We start from the raw sequence: 25,813 nt of genomic DNA on the forward strand, positions 1-25,813 counted from the left end.
TCGACTACTGCCAGCACATCATTTTAAATAACTAGAAGATTATTTATCAGACGAGAAGAACAGAGCAGCTACAGCCCCATCTACCAAGTGCAAACCTGCTCAGACCACGCATAAGAACAAAAGAAGTGCCGTGATAGGTCAGACAGGGTCCATTGGGCCCAACATCCTGTACCTGCAAGGTGTCACTAGGAGGAAGCAGCAGCTGAGCACATGGTGATCCTTTAGTTTAATAAACAACCATTTTCAGGAAAAACTCAAGGTGGCTTACACAACTAAAAAAATGCATAATAAGGTGTCAGCAATTTAAAACTCCAAAATATGTGACAATACAAAAATAATCATGAGTTTAAAAACCCTACAAATGTATGTGCAGAGCCATTTTGGTTGTCAGTGGCTATCAAAGAGTAAAGCATGCATAAATGCATCAGGAGTTGCCTCAAACATTCCTATATATTATTGTTAAACATTCCTATGTATTACTGGTTCACCTGCATAACGTTATATGTATTGTTGGGCTACTGTAAACCATTGTGAAGGCCAGTTCCAAAACAACGGCATATAAAAGCACACATATATGTGAAACACGAGAATCAGCCGTGCCCAGGAACAGCCACAGAATCAGTTCAGAATTACCCTGTGCCAGGGGCTGGGACCTGTAATCGGGATTTATGTGCAGAGAGAGTGCATGCTTTCTGCACAAATCAAGTTCTGTGCGTACAAAAGTCTTATATGAATATTTGTGCACAAAGATCAGGACTGAGAGACTCCCACACTCCAGAGTTTAAAATGTGCGTTCAGCCTGTGTCAAGCATCTGTGCACACATTTCCAGTCATCGTGCTTTTTCAACTCTTGATGTATTTGCATACAATTAGCTTACTGCATCAATAAATAAATAAAAATAAAATAGATAAACTTGTGCATTAAACTGTATTCTGAATTTCAGCACACACTTTTTAACCCATACACAATTGCCATGGCTCCACATTGGTTACTATGCTGTATCATGCACCAAAGGGTTTTAAGAACATAAGAACATGCCATACTGGGTCAGACCAAGGGTCCATCAAGCCCAGCATCCTGTTTCCAACAGTGGCCAATCCAGGCCATAAGAACCTGGCAAGTACCCAAAAACTAAGTCTATTCCATGTAACCATTGCTAATGGCAGTGGCTATTCTCTAAGTGAACTTAATAGCAGGTAATGGACTTCTCTTCCAAGAACTTATCCAATCCTTTTTTAAACCCAGCTACACTAACTGCACTAACCACATCCTCTGGCAACAAATTCCAGAGTTTAATTGTGCATTGAGTAAAAAAGAACTTTCTCCGATTAGTTTTAAATGTGCCCCATGCTAACTTCATGGAGTGTCCCCTAGTCTTTCTATTATCTGAAAGAGTAAATAACCGATTCACATCTACCTGTTCTAGACCTCTCATGATTTTAAACACCTCTATCATATCCCCCCACAGTCTAACAATCAGAAAGCAGAACTGTGAGACCTGCAGACCCAGGTTTCTATCCCACCACCCAGACTTGTCTAACATCTGAAAATCGTGCCTAGTGGCTCTGAATCTCCCCTCGAGCCTTTAGAAACACATAAGCTGTGTGTTGAGGTCAAAATCAGTTGCAGTCCTGGAATTTGTACCAAGAGAATGAATTTGCGACACACTCGGAAACCGGAGGGCCTGCTTCTCGTTCCTGGTGCCAGAAAGCTGTTGGCGGGTTTTAGAGTTACATGAAATAGCACTATGCTTCCTCTTCAGTTGATCAGGGAGCGCTGCCGTGCTGGTATCTCTAATCCTGCTATTTGTGTGTCCTCAAGTGGGACACTGATGTCCTCTCACCACAGATAAGAGCACCGTGCTGCTGCCAGGCAGCCACATCTCACCCCTCGGCTGCACCACCTCCTCTCCTGCACGGTAGCCCCGGCTGCCTTCACCGCACAATTCAGCCTTTGGGACAGGACAAAGAGGGCAGATACCACCTCCAGGGTCCTAAAGGGACTGCTCTGCTCTGCCACAGCCATCATCCTCCTGGCACTCCCAGGTCCCGCATTCTCCTACTCAGCCTGTTTTAATCTAATTTGGGGTTTTTTTGCTTATATAGCAACCTTTCATTAAGCACAATCACAAAACCGAACTCTTCGCAGACGATGGGTGAAAGTGCGCATTCGTTTGAGGAGCACGAGATGAGGTATTCGGGAACAATAGCTGCAGCGTGAATCCCTGGCTAACTCCCAGCCCCAGATGTTTCAGCATCTGCTGGATTCACTGGGACCATTCCTGACCATGCCAGATGTTTTTGTCCTGCAAGGCTCAATCTGATGTTCCTCTAAGCCCCCATGGCTTCCTCCTGACCTGTCAGGATTGTATCATCATCTTCCAGATGAAATGATGCCAGTGGAAGATCACCCTCACTGGAATGAAACTGGAGCTTTCCTTGTGACCTTGGGCAACTCATTGTCTCAGCTACAAGCCTAGATTGTAAGCCCTCTGGGTCAGGGAGCTAACTCCTGTACCTTGCCTTGAGTTACCAAGCAAAAAGATGTGAGCTAAATATAAAACAAATATTGTATGCTCATTGCAAACAAGAGCTGGGGGGCTTCCAGGGTAGCAGGGGGCTCTCACCGTGCAGGAAAGTGATACAACTACTCATCTCAGGTCTCAGAGTCTGTGGAAGAGCAGGGATTAGAACCCAGGAGTTCTTACACTGCCTTAATTCCTTTCTGAAGTCCAGGAAAGTCTTACATCTGCCTGTGGCCTCGGAACAAGCGAAGGTCCAGTGCATGTGTAAGTGGCACAGACGGAGTCACTGCCCTGTGCTGCATCCTTCCCATTTCCTCCCAAGCTGGAGAGGAGTGATTGCACTGCAGACGTGCAGAGGGGCTGCTGTGTGGGCAGGGGGACAACTGCCCAGACACTCACTCAGTCTTATTTTGGGTTATTGGATTCACGTCCTTTACTGCCAGCCTTCTTGGCTTGGAACTTTTCTGGAACACAGTGACTCACTCCTATGCCAAAGCTCCTATATTTTATTACACCCCTGACAGCAACTGTCAGCAAGAAAGCCATAAACAACTCCCATATGCTTATTGGCAATGATGGGCTAAGCCAACAGGCACCCATAGTGCCAGTTCCTAGGGGCAGCTAAGATTTGCTAAGTCTCATTCAGCTCAGAACAGTCCTCTGCTACCCTGTCACAGGCAGCTCCTTACAGGTGGTGGTGGTGGTGGTGGTGGTGGTGGTGGGCACCAAACGTGCCCAGTGATGGCAAAATCCTAAATCCGTCCCTGGCCAAGTGGCATCATGCACACTGTAGGAACTAGATGCCAGCATGCAGGGATGTAATTTCTTTTCTCTTGCCAACATGACAACTGCTAGGCGAGCCCTGGACTCCCAAATACCGGCAGAAGAATTTAAGAGCACAACTCTGAATTACTTCTATCTGAATGCTTTTGTTTTTATAATGATTTGCTAAAAAAAAAAGTGTTAGATGGCGGCAAGAAAGTACAAAGACTGGTGAGCGATAGGGCTTGCACACGAACTTGCAGCAGTCTCGATGCCAATAGCTTGATTCTAGAGCGAGCTCGTCAAGTCTTAACACCATTACACTCTGCTGCAATTCCACTTCATGTAACCCACCAGGGATCCTTCCCTGCTGCCTATCACACAACTGGCTGTTCACCGTTTCTCCCTGTGTTGGTTTAAACTCGACCCCTAGAGAAGTTCTCCAATACCTTCTTTAAGCTTGTTTACATTTTGTCACAAATTTTAAACCCTGTCTGGATTTTGAGCACCTCTGTTTTATGTAGCTGCCTAAAAGAAAGGATAAAGGGGCAGGTATTGATTTATTCCAACTCCAGGTACAGTATGTAGCTCTTCTAAATCAATAATACAGACTTAGCTGTCTTCCTCACCTCACACTGTGCAGAAAGCTTTTCTTGTTCTGTTTTTACATTTCCAGAAGCAGTTTCCTAATCAGGAGAAGAGCTAAAATTAATTGCATGTCCAAACCCAGGAAGAACCGTCCATGGGGGGAGGGGGAAGACAAGGGGGTAATTATTTAAATTCAAGCAGACTGCACCTCGGGGGAGAAGAAGAAAGTGGCAAGACTGGTGGAAAAGAGAGGCACAGGGAGGTTCAGAGGAGGAGTCTGGCCTTCCTCTTGCACTCCGGCACGCTCCATTTCTCAGCTTGGTGCTGGCCCATTTATGATAGAAAAGGGTCAGGTCTGCGACTTAAGCCAAGAATGATACAGTTTTCCTGACAGAGTTAACCAGAGCTTAGGAAAACAAAACCCCTTCAGCTTCTGATCTGCAGACTGGGAAGACAGAGTCAGTCCCAGTGTGTTTCGCGTCACGCCATCACGGGGGCAAAAGAAAGGTCAGAGTTAAGCACAACAGAGAGCGGCCACTGGGGTAACCTCACATCTTACTGTATCCCAACTTCTACAGAATATTCAGTTTGTCCCTACAAGCCCTGAAGCAGAGCATTTACCTGCTCGCCATTCTCCGAGCTGAAGCTGTGAGAGTGTCTCTGGATGTCTCCATCACCCACATCTGCCTGCGGTTTCCAGACCTCCGAGCTCTCGCTGCTCGGTGTCTGCGTGATGGATGTGGAGTTTGCATTCAACACATCCTCGCTTTGTGCCATGGCTTCAGCACATGTGAGGTGCAGACTGCGCAGGTACTCGTCAGTGTCCTTATCCACCACCAGCAAGCGCGTCTCGTTCTCCAGGGCTTTGATGCGCTGCACCACCTGCAGAGAGAGAGGGAAGACGTTCAGCTGCATGCTCACCACATCTCATGCAACAGAAAGGGACAAGCTTTGCAAGTGGCCCAGCCCTCCTGATTCTCGTTGGGATCTGTAGTGCAGATTTCCTAGCACTGGAAACCCAGCAATACACCAGGGTATAAGTTCAGAAACGTCTCCCTCCAGAGGGTAGGTCACTTGGCAGCTCTGATTTTCTAAACCAAAGATCTGGGTTCAAATTCTGCATCTTCCACTATCAATCAATCATTCTCTCCTACAGCGAGTCACCTTATTTCCCCATTGCCTCTGATACCCACCTAGCTTGAAAACTCTTTAGGGAAGGGACCCCTAGTGCCTGTGTGTAATTTGTTGTAAAGCACCTTGGGTACTATATAAATGCTGCAATAATAATTAAGACAGAGGGAATAATAAAACTGCACACCAGAGAGCTACCCTCACCTCTTCATGACTGACTTTTGCATCCTGCAGTGATGTTTCCCAGGGGTCAACTAGTCAAAAAATACAGTTGGGAAACACAGCAAGCCAGAATAGTACACGACACACTTTGAGATCCTCGTAGGATTCAGCATTACGCATGCAGTTTTAATGGGGAACTCAATGCTCCCCAGAAAAGTCCTCACACAGGTTCTTTTTCATAGTTATAAGAACGATATAGTATCTCAGTGTCGAGGTTGGGCTCTCTAGCAGAGAGAGAGAACATTTTAACACTGCTGTTCATTTCCCAGTGCTGCGGTTAGGTCCCTGCACAGCAGTGGAAAATGCAAGTGAGGGCTCTCTGAACCCGTGGAGCACACAAATGCCTGCCATTCCATTCCCCCATGGCTTCTGCAGGCTTCGTTCAGCCAGACAATTGCACAAGACTGGGAAAAGCCCCAGGGTAGCTGCAAAGGAAGCCCTACCTGGGGCAGGTTCTGATTGAGCTGTGAGCCCAAAATTTGAAGAAAGGTTCCAAGTAGGATTCCCTCCCCCCAAATGAATACATGAAAAAATAACCACAATTTCCATGAGAAGATCCCACTGCTTGCAGTTATGGCATTCATCCTGTACCTGACAGGCAATTGTATTCCCCAGTGCTTTAAGGTGTCTGTGAGCAGAAGAGCAAACCCTGCACACTATCTCTCTGGCACTGAAACAATTCTAGTTCCTTCACCGGGTCTTTGATGTGTTCCCGTGCAAAAAAAGGAAAGTGACATTTTCAATTCTAGAATCTCCAGCCCCACGGATTTTCCAAGCAAGTGAAATCTGCAAACACCAGCAGCTTGTATGCTAAATCTCTCCCAGCACCCATGGAGGTCTCATACACCTGAACACTGCAGGTAATAATACCAACTCCAACAGGTGCCCTCAATCTGCAAGCAAAGGGTCCAGGAGGATCTGCTGCAAGCTCAGGATACGATGGACAGACTTCAGTTCAATTAAGCACGTGTGATGTGGAAGTGAGAGAGAATCCAAACCTCAGCTTTACAAGCACTCTTCATAAACACTCCATTGCCTTTCCTAGAAGCTACACAGTCTCTTATGATGTTGATTTCTTCAACGAGAAAGGCTCCAGAACAGAATGCACCTCCCAGCACGCTACAACCTGCCGCAGAGAGCAATCCATTCTGCAGAAATCAATCCAGTCCTGCCATGAAGATCTGGAGAGCTGTGGGCAGGGGCTTTCAATATATTGACCTGTTCTCACCCACGGGTGATCATCCTGAATTCTTGCCTCTCCTGGAGATTAAGAGAGATGTTATTCTCTGCACTTTCTAAGTGGACAGAGTGCCCAGCACTTCACCCACAATAAATGTAAAATGCAGCTGTTCAGTTACATAAGGCTTGCCATACTGGGTCAGACCAAGGATCCATCAAGCCCAGCATCTTATTTCCAACAGTGGCCAATCCAGGCCATAAGAACCTGGCAAGTACCCAAACAAATATATCCCATGCTATTAGTGCCGGCAACAAGCAGTGGCTATTCCCTATTGATTAATAGCAGTTCATGGATTTTGCCTACGGAAACTTACCCAAATGTTTTTTAAACCCAGCTATTCTAATTGTCTTAACCACATCCTCTGGCACCGAATTCCAAAGCTTAATTGTGCATTGAGTGAAAAATAATGTTTTCTGATTTGTTTTAAATGTGCTACTTGCTAACTTCATGAAGTGCACCCTAGTCTTTGCATTTTCCACAAAAGTAAATAACCATTTCACATTTATCCGTTCAAGTCCTTTCACGATTTTGTAGACCTCTATCATATCCCACCTCAGTAGTCTCTTCTCCAAGCTGAATGGCCCTAACCTCTTTAGCCTTTCCTTGCCCTAGAAAACCCTAATCCTTGCTCTGGCCAAAGCCTAGTGCCCAGTAATTGGGGCTTTCCAGGAAGTGGAGATAACTGGGATGGGGAGGTAGAGGACCATACGGCTCCCAGTCATTAGGGATGGATGGTCTAGTGTAAGCCACCGATTTCAGCACTAGCATAGCTTTTTGAGTTATGCACACCCAGCCTCTGCACAGCCATACTAGTGGGTGTGACTATGGTTGAGCTTTAAAACATCACTCGGAAGTGCAATAATACAACTTAGAATCTGGATTACTGTGTTTGTTCTATCTACATAGTTCTGCTGGAAAGGTCTCTTCCTGCTCCCACCCCAAATCTTAGTCACCTGCGCCTGATCTATAGATACTGTACATATGCAGTGTCCTGTTTCCATCTGACAGAGCAAGCATGACCCACACAATCAAATAATGAATTAGTGGCCCCACCAGGCATGACAGGAGCTGTTCAGTACGGACCAACACACAAGCAGAAAGGCTGGCAAAATCTCTCCGGCTGATGGTGTGAGACAGAAACAGCCATTGGAGCCATTCTGGCTTGCTCTTTATGAAAACAAATGCCAAATGTAAAATCAATACTTGGAACCAATAGAACTTGAACATGGGACAGCTGAGAAGACATTGCCCAGGCACAGCCTATCCTGGCTTCAGAAACCTTCTGCATTAAACCCTCAATTTCACCTCCTCAATACAGACCACGTATACTCTGCCCACAGACAAGTGTTCATTTAAAAGAGAAACCAGCTAGCCTAGACAAGGAGTGAACATCAATATGAGCCACTACTAGAAAGCACTAGCCCCAGCTGCCAGCAACATTTCAAAGCCTTTCAAACAGTATCCAAAATCCTTGGGGTTTGAGCCTTGAGCTGAGGACAAGCCCTCTGTGGCCTTCTGGACGAGTTTGGGAACCTGAACAATGTCCTGCCAGCCAACTGCACTGGGGACACAAGTGTTTGGACATAGGCCAGACCAAGAGGATTAAACAAAAATGTATATTTCTTGCAAAATCTACAGAACTCCTCATAAGTAGGAGGAGAAGCTGCCCTTGTGCAGGTGCCCTGGATTTCTCACATCTCGCCCTGTCCCTTATTCACAGTACAGCTGGCTCCGGGAGAGTCTCCTGGTCTCCAGCGCGGCTACTCAACCTCTACCAGGGGCCTTTGCAGCCACAAACGTCGCTGGCTTTCAGGATACCTGTGCTGAATATTCAGGAGCTGTCCTTGCCATAAGCAGACAGATTTAAGAAAGGTAGGATTACATTTTCATTGGCCTGAGACCAGTTAGCATCCCCTGTTGAAGTGCCCTGAACCCACAATCTATCGTCACAGGGATTTTTGCATTATTAATAAAAACATTTGCTGTAGTTTATAAAGCCAATGCCCTGAGTTGTGCGAGATAATGCTGGCTCTTGCACCACACAGCTGCCCAGCTTTGCATGCTCCCTTTTCTTATGGAAGACTTTGGGTAAAGGAGCCCTCTGCACACAGTCCACCTTGAAAGCATGGGAAAGGATGAGAATAGTTCCACAACCCACATCATTTTATTCTGAATATGAGCGCAGAGCCTGCAGATAAAAGTATCCAGTAATCCAAATCCTTCACGCAGTCTATTCTAATGGTCATGCTTTTAGCACTGCAAATAATAAACCTACACAAACGTAGAATATACAACTATGGACCGAGTTTAAGGGCTGGGGTGGAGGGTGGACACCTGCAGAGTGAGTGGGGAAGACGGTAACTTTGAGATGATGTATTTACTGTGCTATGATCATTTTGTTAGTTACTTAAAAGATCTGAAAATAAAGATTGAAAACAGAAAAGTATGCATGGATTTTGCAGCTATCTGGGTAGAATGAAAGTTACGCCCCGTATGTTGTACCTGCTCCCCCAAACCGTCTTCCTCAGAGAAGTCTATTGCATTTGTTTTTGGTTAAATAGCAGCTAACAGACACGAGATCGAGGGAGAACTGCGGTAGTGAAAGGAGCAAAGAAACTGGGGAGGAAGCGAACAAGTTCTTGTACTGGTAACAGAGCTAACGCTGGTGACATGGACACAGCAGAGAGAAGCAGAGGCAAGGATGGGCACCTCAGGACCAGGGCAGAGAAGCAGGGCCTGATGAAGAGGAGCAGAATCTGTTCAGGTATAAGGAGAAGAATACAAGGGGAGGAGAATGATAAAGATTAGGGGCAGGATCCAGATTAGTATTAGAGCCAGGGTCGGTGCTTCCATTAGGCAAACCAGGAAGTTACCTAGTGCGCCAAAATTTTGGAGGCAGCAAAATCCCACCAGCACGAGGCCCAGAGGGGAAAGCCAATACTGCCAAAGAAGAGAGCGCTGTGCTGGAGGAGGGAACGCTGTGCTGGAGTTGGGAACACTGGTAGGAGAGAGCGCCGTGCTGGAGTTTGGAGCGCTGTGCTGGAGCCACTGCTGCTGGTAGGAGGGAGCACTGGTAGTAGGAGGGAGCGCTGTGCTGGAGTTGGGAACACTGGTAGTAGGAGGGAGAACTGTGCTGGAGGAGGGAGCGCTGCACTGGACCCACTGCCGCTGGTAGGAGGGAGCACTGGTAGTAGGAGGGAGCGCTGTGCTGGAGCCACTGCCACTGATAGGAGGGAGCACTGGTAGTAGGAGGGAGCGCTGTGCTGGAGTTGGGAACACTGGTAGTAGGAGGGAGAACTGTGCTGCAGGAGGGAGCGCTGCGCTGGAGCCACTGCCGCTGGTAGGAGGGAGCGCTGGTAGTAGGAGGGAGCGCTGTGCTGGAGCTGTTGTCAATAGTTAAGTTGGGGGTAGGGGTGCATGAGTGAAGGCACCAAATATTCTTGCACTGGCCCTGATTAGAGCTAAAGCAGAAGTGTGAATGAGTTAGGGATGGGGGTGACTTGAAATAAGGTTTGGAATTGTGGAGGGCTAGGGGTGAAGGGGAGTTACAGTCAGAGTAGTTCAGGGTCAGGATATGGAAGAGTTAGGGTTACAGTCAGGGAGAGTTTGCGATGGAAGAGTTTAGATCAATGTTAGAAACAAAGAAAGGGTAGGGCAGGGCTTCGCAAACCTGTCCTGGGGACACCACAGCCAGTCGTTTTTACAGGATATCCACAATGAATATTCATGAGATAGATTTGCATATAAGGAGGCAGTACATGCAAATCTCTCATATGTATTCATTTGGATAACCTGAAAACCAAATCTGTTTGTGATACTCCAGGACCACATTTGGTGAGGCACAAAAAGCATGAACACAGCATGGACAGCTGAAGAGGGGATCTTCCTCAAAGCCCCCGGCAAACATCACACTGATACATGGAAAGCATGAAAACAGCATGGACAGCTGAAGAGCGGATCTTCCTCAAAGCCCCCTGCAAGCGTCACACTGATACATGGAAAGCATGAACACAGCATGGACAGCTGAAGAGCAGATCTTCCTCAAAGCCCCCTGCAAGCGTCACACTGATACATGGAAAGCATGAACACAGCATGGACAGCTGAAGAGCAGATCTTCCTCAAAGCCCCCTGCAAGCGTCACACTGATACATGGAAAGCATGAACACAGCATGGACAGCTGAAGAGCGGATCTTCCTCAAAGCCCCCTGCGTCACACTGAAACATGGAAAGCATGAACACAGCATGGACAGCTGAAGAGCGGATCTTCCTCAAAGCCCCTTGCAAACATCACACTGAAACATGGAAAGCATGAACACAGCATGGACAGCTGAAGAGCGGATCTTCCTCAAAGCCCCCTGCAAGCGTCACACTGAAACATGGAAAGCATGAACACAGCATGGACAGCTGAAGAGCGGATCTTCCTCAAAGCCCCTTGCAAACATCACACTGAAACATGGAAAGCATGAACACAGCATGGACAGCTGAAGAGTGGATCTTCCTAAAAGCCCCTTGCAAACATCACACTGAAACATGGAAAGCATGAACACAGCATGGACAGCTGAAGAGTGGATCTTCCTAAAAGCCCCTTGCAAACATCACACTGATACATGGAAAGCATGAACACAGCATGGACAGCTGAAGAGCGGATCTTCCTCAAAGCCCCTTGCAAACATCACACTGAAACATGGAAAGCATGAACACAGCATGGACAGCTGAAGAGCAGATCTTCCTCAAAGCCCCCTGTAAGTGTCACACTGATACATGGAAAGCATGAACACAGCATGGACAGCTGAAGAGCGGATCTTCCTCAAAGCCCCCTGCAAGCATCACACTGATACATGGAAAGCATGAACACAGCATGGACAGCTGAAGAGCAGATCTTCCTCAAAGCCCCCTGCAAGCGTCACACTGATACATGGAAAGCATGAACACAGCATGGACAGCTGAAGAGCAGATCTTTCTCAAAGCCCCCTGCAAGCATCACACTGATACATGGAAAGCATGAACACAGCAAGGACAGCTGAAGAGCAGATCTTCCTCAAAGCCCCTTGCAAACATCACACTGATACATGGAAAGCATGAACACAGCATGGACAGCTGCAAAATGGACCTTAAAGGAGTACCAGCATTATTAGAACTGCATACCTTAATGTTTTATATGTTTTGGAATTAAATTGCATCATAATATATTACAAAGGAAACGTAAATAGTAAATCCAAAGAAGGAAACTGCGTAGGTTGAGGGGGAAGTGGATTCTAGGGATAAGGGGGCCCTGTGACAGCAGGACAATGTGAGGAGGAATTAACAGTTGGAGATAAAAACCAGACATACCCAGTTCGTAATGAAGATAAGGTGAATTAGAGAGAATGGTTTCAGTTTGGGTAAAGTTAAGATTAGATACAGGCTTAGCATGTACAGTAGGAGTGACATAAAGCTTAGGGTAAGTCTGCACTCCCGGTACCTACAGTAATCAGGACTTGAGTTTATAGGTTGCTCTAAAGGGGATAGGAATTAGGGAGATAGCTAAAGGGATAGTGATGGAGATGGAAGTTAAGAAAAGAGCTAAGAGGGTCAGTGATTAAGGGAGAAGTTAGGGGCTGAGGGTAGACTACGCCACAGAATGAGGGAGAGGTCGGGGGCAGAGGTGAAGCACCACCAGACATGGCTAAGGATAAGGGAAGGGTTGGCATAAGGTACCAGTGGTCCTGGGTGATAAAGGTTAGGACTGAGAGCAGCACCACCAGAGCTGGGCAAGATAGGATTAGGGATGGGGCCTGGGTAAGATGGTGAAGATTAACGTTGGGGTAGAGTATCCCCAGACCTAGGTAAGATTGGGTAGAGTCTCGTGGGATCTGGGTAAAGTAGGGTTAAGGTTATAGAAAGAACTGAAGGCAGAGCACCCCCAGACCTAGGTAAAATCAGTTTAAATTACGATAACTCCAGACCTAGATAAGATTCAGGTGAAAGTTAGGTTAGGGTTGGGTTAGAGTACCCAGACACAGGTAAGACCAAGTTATGATTGGAATTAGGGCGAGGGTACAATACCCCCACACCTATGTAAATCAGGTTAACCAATTTACTGAGGTATGAGCTTTCGAGGACCCTAACATGGCTCTCTCTGAGGATTGGGGATATAGTTCTCCAAACCTAGATAAGATCAGGTTAAGGTTAGGGTGGGTAGTGCATCATAGGACCTGGGTAAAACAGGTTAAGGTTAGAATAGGTACTAGAATATCCCCTGTACAATCATAGAAACATAGAAAATGACAGCAGAAAAGGACCAAACAGTCCATCCAGTCTGCCCAGCAAGCTTATGGTAGCATCTGCTGTGCCATACAAGTCACCCCCTTACTTAGTTTCCCAAACCATTCAAAGTCAGGGGCCCTTGATGTTGCCTCTCTAATTCCCCGTTACCTCTTGCCGTTGCAAGCAGAGAGAAATGTTGGAGTTGCATCCACATCATCAGGCATGTTGGTTAATAGTAGTAACCGCCCCACACCAGTAAGTTTACCCCTATGCTTATTTATTTTCCCAGACCATAAAATCCAGTGTCCTTGTTGGGTGCGGTCTGAATTTAATTCCCTTTTCCCCCTGTCGTTGAAGCGGAGAGCAATAATTGTAGTTGCGGTCAACAGTATCAAGGCTTATTGGTTCAGGGTAAGTAACCACAATATCAGTAAGTTACCCCATGCACTCTTTTCCTTATTCCCATCCTCTAGCCTTTAGGCATCCAAAGTGTTTTATCCCATGCCCCTTTGAAATCTTTCACCGTTTTTGTCTTCACCACCTTCACCAGGGCATTCCCAGGCATCCTCCACCCTCTCAGTGAAGAAATATTTCCTGACGTTGGTTCTGAGTCGTTCTCCCTGGAGTTTCATTATGTGAACCCTATTTCTACAGATTTCTCTACAACGGAAAAGGTTTGTCAATCGTGCATCCTTAAAACCTTTCAGGTATCTGAAGGTCTGCATCCTATCTCCCTTCCACCTCCTCTCCTCCAGAGGATACATAGTTAGCTCCTTCAACCTCTCCTCAGAAAATAAGATTAAAGTTAGGGCTGGGGAAAAGTATCATGGGATCTGAGTACAATGAGGTTAAGGTTAGGGTAAGAGAGAATCAGGGTTAAGAACCTAAGACTTGCCGTACTGGGTCAGACCAAAGGTCCCTCGAGCCAGTATTCTGTTTCCAACAGTGGCCAAGCCAGGGCACAAATACCTGGCAGGATCCCAAAAAAGTCAATATCCATGCTGCGGATCTCCCCCAACTCCACCTTAATAATAGTTTATGGACTTTTCTTCCAAGAACTTGCCCAAACTTTTTTTAAACCCAGCTACACTAACAGCTTTTATCACATCCTCCAGAAACAAATTCCAGAGAGTTTAATTATGCAGTAAGTAAAAAAAAAAAGTCTTTATTTCCTATTTGTCTAAATGTATCGCCTAGTAACCTTCTTTGTGTGTCCCCTAGTCCTTTGTACTTTTTGAAAGAGCATGTTTTTAATTATGGTGGAACCTAGATATGAAAAGCTTAGGGCTATGGTAGAGTACCCCAGTGCTCTGTAAGAGCAGGTTGAAGTTTAGGGTTAATGTTAGGGTTGGAGTAGAGTACACTAGGACTGAGGTATGTGGCTTAGGGTTGGAACAAATTATCCCCAGATTTAGGTAAAATCAGGTTAGGATTGGGGTAGAGTACACTAGGACTGAGGTATGTGGCTTAGGGTTGGAACAAATTATCCCCAGATTTAGGTAAAATCAGGTTAGGATTGGGGTAGAGTACACCCAGATCTAGAGTTGAGGGGGGCATTAGTGTTAGGGTTTGAATGTGGGGTAGATTATTCCCAGATTTATGTAAAATCAGGTTAGGGTTAGTACCACCAGACCTAGAGTTGTGGGGAGGGAGTTAATGTTAGGGTTGGTGTTGGAAAGCGTATCCCTAGAGGTAGGTAAGAGCAGGTTACGGTTAGGATAGAATACCTTAAGACCTGGGTATGGTTAGGGGTTAGTTTTAGGGTTTAGGGATGGGATAGGCTTTAGGGTTGGGGTAAAGTACCGTCCCAGACCTAGGTAAAATCATATTAAGTTTAAGGTTAGGGGTTATAATTGGGGTAGAGCACTGTCAGATTTAGGTAAAATGTTATGGCTGGGGGATACTGTTATGGTTGGGGTTAGAGTACCCCAGATCTAGATAAAATCAGATTAAGGTTAGGGGTCAATGTTAGGGTTTAGGGTTTGGGGTAGGGATTAGGATATAGTAGTACCCCCAAACCTAGATAAAATCAGATGAGTTTAGGAGTTGATGTAGGGATTAGTTGGGTTAGAGTACCCCATACCAATAAGATCAGTTTAGGGATTAGGGTTTAGGCTAAAATATGGGTTTAGGATAGAATATACCAGACAAAGGTAACATCAGGTTAAGATTGGGGTAGAGTACCTCAACACTTAGGAAAATAAGATTAAGATTGGGGTTTAGTATTAAGGTTTGAGGTAGACAAGGTAAGCTCAGGCTGGGAGTCAGTACTAGGGTTGAGGTAGAGGTCTCCTAGGCAAGGGAAGCTCAGGTTAGGGCTGGGGAGTCAGTACTAGGGTTGAGGTAGAGGTCTCCTAGGCAAGGGAAGCTCAGGTTAGGGCTGGGAGTCAGTACTAGGGTTGAGGTAGAGGTCCTCCTAGACAAGGGAAGCTCAGGTTAGAGCTGGGAGTCAGTACTAGGGTTGAGGTAGAGGTCTCCTAGAAAGGGAAGCTCAGGTTAGGGCTGGGAGTCAGTACTAGGGTTGAGGGTAGAGGTCTCCTAGACAAGGGAAGCTCAGGTTAGGGCTGGGAGTCAGTACTAGGATTGAGGTAGAGGTCTCCTAGACAAGGGAAGCTCAGGTTAGGGCTGGGAGTCAGTACTAGGGTTGGAGGTAGAGGTCTCCTAGACAAGAGAAGCTCAGGTTAGGGCTGGGAGTCAGTACTAGGGTTGAGGTAGAGGTCCTCTAGACAAGGAAGCTCAGGTTAGGGCTGGGAGTCAGTACTAGGGTTGAGGTAGAGGTCTCCTAGACAAGGGAAGCTCAGGTTAGGGCTGGGAGTCAGTAATAGGGTTGAGGTAGAGGTCTCCTAGACAAAGGGAAGCTCAGGTTAGAGCTTGGAGTCAGTACTAGGGTTGAGGTAGAGGTCCTCCTAGACAAGGGAAGCTCAGGTTAGGGCTGGGAGTCAGTACTAGGGGTTGAGGTAGAGGTCTCCTAGACAAGGGAAGCTCAGGTTAGGGCTGGGAGTCAGTACTAGGATTGAGGTAGAGGTCTCCTAGACAAGGGAAGCTCAGGTTAGGGCTGGGAGTCAGTACTAGGGTTGAGGTAGAGGTCTCCTAGACAAGGGAAGCTCAGGTTAGGGCTGGGAGTCAGTACTAGGGTTGAGGTAGAGGTCTCCTAGACAAGGGAAGCTCAGGTTAGGGCTGGGAGTCAGTACTAGGGTTGAGGTAGAGGTCTCCTAGACAAGGGAAGCTCAGGTTAGGGTTGAGGGTCGGACCTGGTGGTGGGTCTCCTTCTCCACGTTCACCCCGTTCACCTCCACCAGGCGGTCTCCGGCTCGCAGCCCCGCCGCCTCGGCCATGGATGCGGGCTCCACTTTGCGGATGTACTGCCCGTTCTTGCCCTTCTCTCCGTGCAGGTGAAAGCCGTATCCGTTCTCGGCGCGCAGCATGTGGCAGAGCCGCGGCTTCAGCTGCTCCCTCGCCATAGCGCTGCCGGCCGGTGGGGGGTGCTCCGCAATTTGTGGTCGGGGGCGGCGGTCCCGCTAATTTGTTGCGGTGGCGGTGAGCAGGACGCGGCCGCAGGCTCCCGCTTCCTCCTCTCTCCTCTCCCTGCCTGTGCTGTGGAGCAGGCGGAACCCACACAGCTCCCTCCCTCCGCTCTCCCCCTCCCTCTTCCTTTCTACAAGCTCTGCGCTGCTCCTCCCCAGCTCTCTCGCCTTTCCTCTCTCCCTCCCTCTGCTCTATGGGTGCCAAATGGGCTGAGCTCCTTGCTGGGCTCCCTCTGGTTCTCGTTGAGCTGGAAATTCGGAGACTGTCTCCCCCTCTCTCACTGGACTGGGAGCTCGGAGACGTCTCTGCCTGTCTTTCTCTCACTAAACCGGCAGATCGGAGACTGTCTCTGTCTCTCTCACTGACCTGGGAGCTCGGAGACGTCTCTGCCTGTCTTTCTCTCACTAAACCGGCAGATCGGAGGCTGTCTCTGTCTCTCACTGACCTGGGAGCTCGGAGACCTCTCTGCCTGTCTTTCTCTCACTAAACCGGCAGATCGGAGACTGTCTTTGTCTCTCTCACTGGACTGGGAGCTCGGAGACCTCTCTGCCTGTCTTTCTCTCACTAAACCGGCAGATCGGAGACTGTCTTTGTCTCTCTCACTGGACTGGGAGCTCGGAGACCTCTCTGCCTGTCTTTCTCTCACTAAACCTGCAGATCGGAGACTGTCTCTGTCTCTCTCACTGGACTGGGAGCTCGGAGAGGGTCTCCCCATGGCTGCAGGTCTCCATTTTCAGGGTCGTGTGAAGGCAGGCTAGGGCCAGTGCACCTCCCTCTGAGGCAACCTTCCAGATACCGTGGACTGGGGAGAAATCGGAATCCACCCTTAGAAACAGCAGAGGGATTTCCTGTAAAGTGGTTTAAAAACTAGAAAAGATCAACTGGATGTTATGCAATGCAATAAAATCCATAGCAAAGGTAACTGGAGAAGATCAGCTGGAAATAGGGTTAGTGTCCCTGTTAGGGTGTCACAAAGTGTGCTGAGAGACACTGTGGGGTTGGGGAATGTATGTGAGGGTATCACAGGGAGTGCTGAGAGGTAATATGTAGGTTGGAGAAGTGTCACTGTGAGTGTCACAGGGAGTGCTGAGAGACTGCGTGGTTAGGGAGGTGTCACTGTGAGAATGTCACAGGGAGTGCTGAAACTGAGTGTGGGGTCAGGGAGGTGTAACTGTGAGGGTGTCATGGGGAGTGCTGAGACTGAGTGTGGTGTTTCGGAGTGTATTTGAGGGTGTCACAGGGAGTACTGAGTGTATGTGAGGATGTCACAGAATGTGCTGAGTGTAATTGTTTGGGAGTTGTTACTGTGACAGTGTCACAGGGAGTGCTGAGACCGAGTGTATGTGAGGATGCCACAGGGAGTGCTGAGTGTAGGGGTTAAGGAGGTGTTACTGTGACAGTGTCACAGGGAGTGCTGAGACTGAGTGTATGTGAGGATGTCACAGAATGTGCTGAGTGTAGTGGTTTGGGAGGTGTTACTGTGACAGTGTCACAGGGAGTGCTGAGACCGAGTGTATGTGAAGATGTCACAGAATGTGCTGAGTGTAGTGGTTTGGGAGGTGTTACTGTGACAGTGTCACAGGGAGTGCTGAGTGTAGGGGTTAGGGAGGTGTTACTGTGACAGTGTCACAGGGAGTGCTGAGACTGAGTGTATGTGAGGATGTCACAGAATGTGCTGAGTGTAGTGGTTTGGGAGGTGTTACTGTGACAGTGTCACAGGGAGTGCTGAAACCGAGTGTATGTGAGGATGTCACAGAATGTGCTGAGTGTGGGGGTTTGGGAGGTGTTACTGTGACAGTGTCACAGGGAGTGCTGAGACCGAGTGTATGTGAGGGTGTCACAGGGAGTGCTGAGACCGAGTGTATGTGAGGATGTCACAGAATGTGCTGAGGGTAGTGGTTTGGGAGGTGTTACTGTGACAGTTTCACAGGGAGTGCTGAGACCGAGTGTATGTGAGGATGTCACAGAATGGGCTGAGGGTAGTGGTTTGGGAGGTGTTACTGTGGCAGTGTCACAGGGAGTGCTGAGACCGAGTGTATGTGAGGGTGTCACAGGGAGTGCTGAGAGTAGTGGTTTGGGAGGTGTTACTGTGACAGTGTCACAGGGAGTGCTGAGACCGAGTGTATGTGAGGATGTCACAGAATGTGCTGAGAGTAGTGGTTTGGGAGGTGTTACTGTGACAGTGTCACAGGGAGTGCTGAGACCGAGTGTATGTGAGGATGTCACAGAATGTGCTGAGGGTAGTGGTTTGGGAGGTGTTACTGTGACAGTGTCACAGGGAGTGCTGAGACAGTGTATTATGTTTTGGGGGAGGGGTAGTCGTTGTGCATACCGGCACTCACTAGAATTGATCCTTCTTTGAATGCTGTGACCCTCTCCTGTTGTTACTGTTGTCCTACAGATGATTTGTTTCTGGATAATAATCATTTGATCGATGATAAACCTTCAGTTTATTGCACCACTGATCACCTGGAGTGTGATATTAGTTACCTACATCCCTCTTGCTGGCTGTGGATACTGTTTGCTAGGTTAAATGAAATGTAACACAAGGCACAAATAATCCCGGACCTCGTCAGTGCGGTGGGAACTGCTTAGAGCGTTCCCTCGGATAAGATGCAATGTGTCATGTCAGCCATCTTTTCAGTCAATGTATTGTTCTGGGATTTTTACAGAATGAAATCCCATCCCAATTCACCAGGTGTGCTCTAGAAGATTCTTCTGTCAGCAGGGGAATTTCAGTGCCCAGGGCTTTTACAGGGTGGTCAGTGATCCTTCCAATCTCAGAACCGCCTTCGGAGACCACCAGGGAGCCATTTCCAGTCCTCCCCTCCCTCTCTCTGTATTTCTCCTGCTCCTCCCTCCCTCTTCCATTCACCCTGGGCTGCTCCAGATTTCACTGCAGATTGCTTTGCCCCATTTAATTCAGGATTAGTCACTGTTGGAGGAGCGAGGCCATCCTCCGAGTGTGAAGGCAAGCGCCCCTCCAGGCTACAGTGGTTTAGAGATGTGGGTGCAAGTTATGACAGCAGACAGCCTCTGCCCAAAGCGTCCCCAAGATATCGGGGTCTGCTTTTAGCAGTCCCTAGAAAGGATGTGTTCAGTTTTAGAAGCAGAGAAACGTGAGGGCAGAGAAAGCCCCCTACAGCCTGCCTCTCCCTCGGAGATCCTCTGTGCAACTTCTGGCAGAGCCCTCGTCAAGCCCTTAAGTGCGGGACAACCTGGTCCCTCTGCTGATCTCAAGCAGATTCCTTGGGCTGCTGAATGTAGGTTTGCAAATTACAAAGATTTCTCACCTACTTTCAGAAGGAAGAGGCTTACCGGCTCCCCCAGCCTCTGCCCCCAATAACTTGTGTTTGATGGGACCTGGATTTGTTCCCACTTTTTCACCAAGCCCGCCTCCCAGAAAGTGGGCTCCTTGCTGGCATTTCTTGTTTCTTAATGTCTAGCGCTATAAAGAGGTGCCGAGAGGGACTCATCCGCTCTGGGACAAAGGGCAGTTCTGTGCTCTCCTGCAACAAAACCCACTTTCAGAACCAAACAGGGTCCAGATCAGAATCAGCCCCACGTCAGGTGACTGCAGCTCCCCTGCCATCCTGGCCCATCACTGCTCTCTGACACCTCCGGGGGCCACAGAACCTGCTCATCACATTGTATCCTCTGCTTTATCATCAGGCATTAGTTACTGTGATTCTGGAGCTAACAAATTCTTTTTGGCTAAGGAAGTCTCAGCCCTCTGACCTCCTGTTTTTATTCGGGATTGAGATATCCACGTGTCCCTGCCTTCAGTTCAAAATGTCACTCTGCTTTGGGTTTTTGTACAATTTGTATTGTTACCCACAGCTACTATACACGTTTTGATGGAAGCAGGAGGAATGGATGAAAAGTCCCTGCCGCACAAAATCTGCAGGGCACAGCTCTGTGTTCTAATCACACCACCCTGACAGCCATTTGCATTCCAAAGCCAACCAAGAAATATCATTCAGGCCTATTGTTGCTAGCTGAGCAGTAATCCCTGAAGGGCAGGACAGTGACTGGCTGGCACTGTGAAATTTGGCAAGGCAGGGTTGATGCTATTATGAGTTATTTCTAGTTTGTGATCCGTATTTTAAACTGTGTGAGGTGATGCATTTCTAAAACACCCTTTCCTGGATAACTAGCGTGCATGTTCATTATATAAGGGACTTGTACCTTGTGCTATATAAGAGGCCACCACTGCAGGTCTAATTCTGTGGCACTGCCCCTCATCCTGGTTCATCAGGAAGCTACACAGGGCAGGGTCTTCCTTGTATTTTCATGACTGTTTACCAAACCATTGTTCTCACTCAGAATAGGCTGTTTTAGGAACCAGGCTGGGTTTCTTGACTCCCTTCCCACCTCTCACACACAGCACAGGCTGTGTCCAGGGCAGCTTCAGAACAGAGAGCACCCTTGGGATGAGCCCTAAAGTGACGGCTGGGTTTTAGAAACTGGTTGGGTGGAAGGCAAGAGAGTGCAGTGATAAATGGGGTTCACTATGAGGAAAGGGGATTACAACTGGTGTGGCACAGGGATTGGAACTCAGTCGGGCCCCCTCCAACATTTTCATATCAGGAAAGGTTCGACTTTTTAGAGAGGACACCAAAATCTGCAACAGGGAAGGGGTGGAAAACACAAGGAGGCATCTAGTGAAGCTCGATGAATGGTATAGCGTCTGGCAGCTAAAATGTATTGTAATGCTAAAAAATAGACATGTAGCTGGGATGCAAAAACCCAAGCGAAGTTCTTCTTGCAGAAATCAAGAGCAGGATCTGAAGGTAAAATCATATCTGATGGTGGATAAAGCAAGCGCAAAAGCCAGAAAGATGCCTGAGTGCCCAAGGCACTGGGTGCCGGCACTGGGTGCCGGAAAATGGACACCGATATTGCCTTTGTAGACGTCTCTGGTGAGAGCTCACGTGGAGTACTATGGACAGTTCTGGAGACCCCATCTTCAAAGGATACAAACAGGATGGAGATGGTCCCAGAGGACAGCTACTAAAATGGTCAAGGATTTTCATCCTAAAGCATATGGGGACAGACTTGAAGATCTAAACATAAATGCCCTGGAGGAAAGGAAGAAATCAGTAGAACTAGGGGTCATGAAATGAAACTCCAGGGAGGACGACTCAGAACCAACGTCAGGAGATATTTCTTCACAGAGAGGGTGGTGGAGGCCTGGAAGGCCCTTCCGGAGGAGGAGGTGATGAAAACAAAAATGGTGAAAGATTTCAAAGGGGCATGGGATAAACACTGTGGATCACTAAAGGCTAGAGGATGGGAATGAAGAGAAGAGTGCATGGGGGTAACTTACTGGTGTGACGGTTACTACCCTTAACCAATAAGCCACAACTTCATCATTGCTCTCTACTTCAAAGGCAGGGGAAAAGGTTTCCTTCAGCGACCAATGAGGGCCCCAACTTTTACGGTCTGGAGAAACAAGCATGGGGGTAACTTGCTGATGTGGTGGTTACAACCCTTAGCCAATAAGCCTGATACTTTGATGCAACTCCAACATTGCTCTCAGCTTCAATGACAACGCATATCGGGGAATTGGATTCAACAGCAACCAACAAGGGCCTTGACTTTTATGGTCTGTGAAACAGATAAGCATGGGGTAATCTACACGGGGCAGCAGATACTACCATATGCTTACTGGGCAGACTGGATGGACCATTTGGTCCTTTTCCGCCATCAGCTCTGTTTCTGTGCTACTTGCTTAGATTGTAAGCTCTCTTTATATCTTTTGTACAGCACTGCGTAGGTCAAGAGGCATTGAAGACGTGATATGTAGTAAAGAAGATAAGATAGAGACATATGAATACCTGCACGGTATCAATGCACAGGAGGTGAGCCTGGAGGGTAAAAGGAGGTAGACTGAAGAGTCATCGAAGGACATATTTATTAACAGAAAAGATGGTGGGGTCATGGAATAGCCTGCCAGTGGAGGAGGTGAAGATGAGGCCAGTGTTGGAGTGCAAGAAAGCATGGGGAAAGGGCAGGAGATCTGTGAGGGAGAGGAAGAGGCTTAGTCAGCTGAGCAGGAGATGTAGACGAGTTGTCCATCTGGTTTCATTCACGAGCAGGGAGAACCTGAGAGCACAAGCAGCGCAGTCTAAGTGCCTGTGAAATTGTGCACAGTGCACAGGTTAATGTGCCCATGAGACACACGGGTTACTGCGAACTTTGCTCTACTTTAGTGCTGATGAGGCACTCATTTTCCCGTACCCTTTTTGCAATTAAAATGAAGCCACATGGGCTGGCAGTGGCACATCTGAGTAAGAGAATCTCTTGTTCCCTCAGTTTACAAACCTCTTGAAGCAGCAGGCACTAATTTACCTAGAAACTGAAACCTCAGTGATGTGTGGACCCAGCAAAGGGCTGGCCTTGAAGTGCTCCAGTCAGTACCTGCAAAGCTGCAGGCTTCGTTCCAGGACTACCTGCATGGTGGTGGCATCGTTCCAGGATTACCTGCATGGTGGTGGCATCGTTCCAGGGCCACCTGCATGGAGGTGGCATCGTTCCAGGACCACCTGCATGGTGGTGGCATCGTTCCAGGACTACCTGCATGGTGGTGGCATCGTTCCAGGACCACCTGCATGGTGGTGGCATCGTTCCAGGATTACCTGCATGGTGGTGGCATCGTTCCAGGGCCACCTGCATGGAGGTGGCATCATTCCAGGACTACCTGCATGGTGGTGGCATCGTTCCAGGGCTACCTGCATGGTGGTGGCATCGTTCCAGGACCACCTGCATGGTGGTGGCATCGTTCCAGGATTACCTGCATGGTGGTGGCATCGTTCCAGGGCCACCTGCATGGTGGTGGCATCGTTCCAGGACTACCTGCATGGTGGTGGCATCGTTCCAGGGCTACCTGCATGGTGGTGGCATCGTTCCAGGGCCACCTGCATGGAGGTGGCATCGTTCCAGGGCCACCTGCATGGTGGTGGCATCGTTCCAGGATTACCTACATGGTGGTGGCATCGTTCCAGGGCCACCTGCATGGAGGTGGCATCGTTCCAGGACTACCTGCATGGTGGTGGCATCGTTCCAGGACCACCTGCATGGTGGTGGCATCGTTCCAGGATTACCTGCATGGTGGTGGCATCGTTCCAGGGCCACCTGCATGGTGGTGGCATCGTTCCAGGATTACCTGCATGGTGGTGGCATCGTTCCAGGGCTACCTGCATGGTGGTGGCATCGTTCCAGGGCCACCTGCATGGTGGTGGCATCGTTCCAGGGCTACCTGCATGGTGGTGGCATCGTTCCAGGATTACCTGCATGGTGCTGGAGTGCTGGTGACCCTTACTGGTCCCGGGGCTGGAGGGATGCAGCCTCAGTGCCACTGGCTGAGCTCCCCACGAGCCTCCATTGTGTGCAAAGACTGAAGCAGCCTGGATCTGAACCTTGATCCCCCCCCCCCCCTGCTATGCGGCTGGCCCCCTCCCATCGAGATTATGTTGGACTGTAGGAGCCCAAACTGCCATTTCACAACCTGTGGGCAGGGGAAAGTAGCCATCGCTCAACATTAAGTAAGAACAAACCCAGCAGCAATTGAACAGTAGAGTTGATATTAATTTATTTTTTAATTGTGCTCTTATTTTTATTTTCCTCATGTGTTTATTTTTATATACTTATTTCTCTTTTATACTATAAGTTCCAACATTTCCAAACTCTTTTTTATCAAGTAATGTTGTAATTATAATGTATTTATTATTATGTATTTATTGTATCTTTCCTCTTTTATGATTACTTTATTGATTTTGAACACTTTGTAAACCATTATGATGGATTATTTCTTAATGACGGTATATAAAACCTGATAAATAAATAAAATACATGGCACCCTAGGTCACACAACAGTGCTTACACATTCAATGACTTTCCCCTGAAAATGGTTCCTTTTCATGTAGGATTTAGGAAACCAGTTCTCTCCTGTTACAGTGAATTTCCTAATCTAGTTAATTCTGATGGAGAAAGAAGTGTTGGAATAGGTCACATGTCACATTTATTTCTTTAATTATTTAAAAAACATTTATATACCACCTTTACAACACATCACATATGCAATTCGTATGGTAAACGTTCAAAGGTGAAATTTTTGTAGTACTATTCAAAGTTCTGTATCATTGCTCAAATCCCCTAAATCTTCCAGTCCTAGATGTGAAAAGCTCTGTATCCCTGCTCCCATCCCCTGAGCCCTCCAGTCGTAGAGGTGACAGGCTCTGTATCTCTGCTCCCACCCCCTGAGCCCTCCAGTCCTAGAGGTGACAGGCTCTGTATCCCTGCTCCCATCCCCTGATCCCTCCAGTCCTACAGATGACAGGCTCTGTATCCCTGCACCCATCCCCTGAGCCCTCCAGTCCTAGAGGTGCCAGGCTCTGTATCCCTGCTCCCATCCCCTGATCCCTCCAGTCCTAGAGGTGCCAGGCTCTGTATCCCTGCTCTCATCCCCTGATCCCTCCAGTCCTAGAGGTGCCAGGCTCTGTATCCCTGCTCCCATCCCCTGATCCCTCCAGTCCTAGAGGTGCCAGGCTCTGTATCCCTGCTCTCATCCCCTGATCCCTCCAGTCCTAGAGGTGACAGGCTCTGTATCCCTGCTCCCACCCCCTGAGCCCTCCAGTCCTAGAGGTGACAGGCTCTGTATCCCTGCACCCATCTCCTGAGCCCTACAGTCCTAGAGGTGACAGGCTCTGTATCCCTGCTCCCACCCCCTGAGCCCTCCAGTCCTAGAAGTGACAGGCTCTGTATCCCTGCTCCCATCCCCTGATCCCTCCAGTCCTAGAGGTGACAGGCTCTGTATCCCTGCTCCCATCTCCTGAGCCCTCCAGTCCTAGAGGTGACAGGCTCTGTATCCCTGCTCCCATCCCCTGATCCCTCCAGTCCTAGAGGTGCCAGGCTCTGTATCCCTGCTCTCATCCCCTGATCCCTCCAGTCCTAGAGGTGACAGGCTCTGTATCCCTGCTCCCACCCCCTGAGCCCTCCAGTCCTAGAGGTGACAGGCTCTGTATCCCTGCACCCATCTCCTGAGCCCTCCAGTCCTAGAAGTGACAGGCTCTGTATCCCTGCTCCCATCCCCTGATCCCTCCAGTCCTAGAGGTGCCAGGCTCTGTATCCCTGCTCTCATCCCCTGATCCCTCCAGTCCTAGAGGTGACAGGCTCTGTATCCCTGCTCCCATCCCCTGATCCCTCCAGTCCTAGAGGTGACAGGCTCTGTATCCCTGCTCCCACCCCCTGAGCCCTCCAGTCCTAGAGGTGACAGGCTCTGTATCCCTGCTCCCATCCCCTGATCCCTCCCAGTCCTAGAGGTGACAGGCTCTGTATCCCTGCTCCCATCCCCTGAGCCCTCCAGTCCTAGAGGTGACAGGCTCTGTATCCCTGCTCCCATCCCCTGATCCCTCCCAGTCCTAGAGGTGACAGGCTCTGTATTCCTGCTCCCACCTCCTGAACTCTGCAGTCATAGAGGTGATATTTTGAATCCCTGTACCCATCCCCTGAGCCCTCCTGTCCAGGCTCAATATCCATTTGCCAATCTCCTGACCCCCTCCATTCCCAAAGG

The 25,813-nt window shown here is 48.5% G+C and overlaps 1 protein-coding gene across 1 annotated transcript in view; it reads right to left on the reverse strand.

Annotated features, from left to right (window-relative positions):
- Window positions 1–16,345, reverse strand: part of SLC9A3R2 (SLC9A3 regulator 2) — an 84,337-nt gene extending 67,992 nt beyond the window's left edge. The window contains exons 1-2 of the mRNA XM_029576552.1: window positions 15,966–16,345; window positions 4,497–4,757 (exon numbers count right to left, since the gene is read on the reverse strand). Coding sequence (XP_029432412.1) covers window positions 4,497–4,757; window positions 15,966–16,175 — 471 coding nt within the window. The 5' untranslated portion in view covers window positions 16,176–16,345. The remainder of the gene's footprint in view (window positions 1–4,496; window positions 4,758–15,965) is intronic.
- Between the last annotated feature and the right edge of the window lie 9,468 nt (window positions 16,346–25,813).

The sequence above is a fragment of the Rhinatrema bivittatum genome, chromosome 14, assembly GCF_901001135.1.
Source record: "Rhinatrema bivittatum chromosome 14, aRhiBiv1.1, whole genome shotgun sequence".
NCBI classification, from domain to species: domain Eukaryota; kingdom Metazoa; phylum Chordata; class Amphibia; order Gymnophiona; family Rhinatrematidae; genus Rhinatrema; species Rhinatrema bivittatum.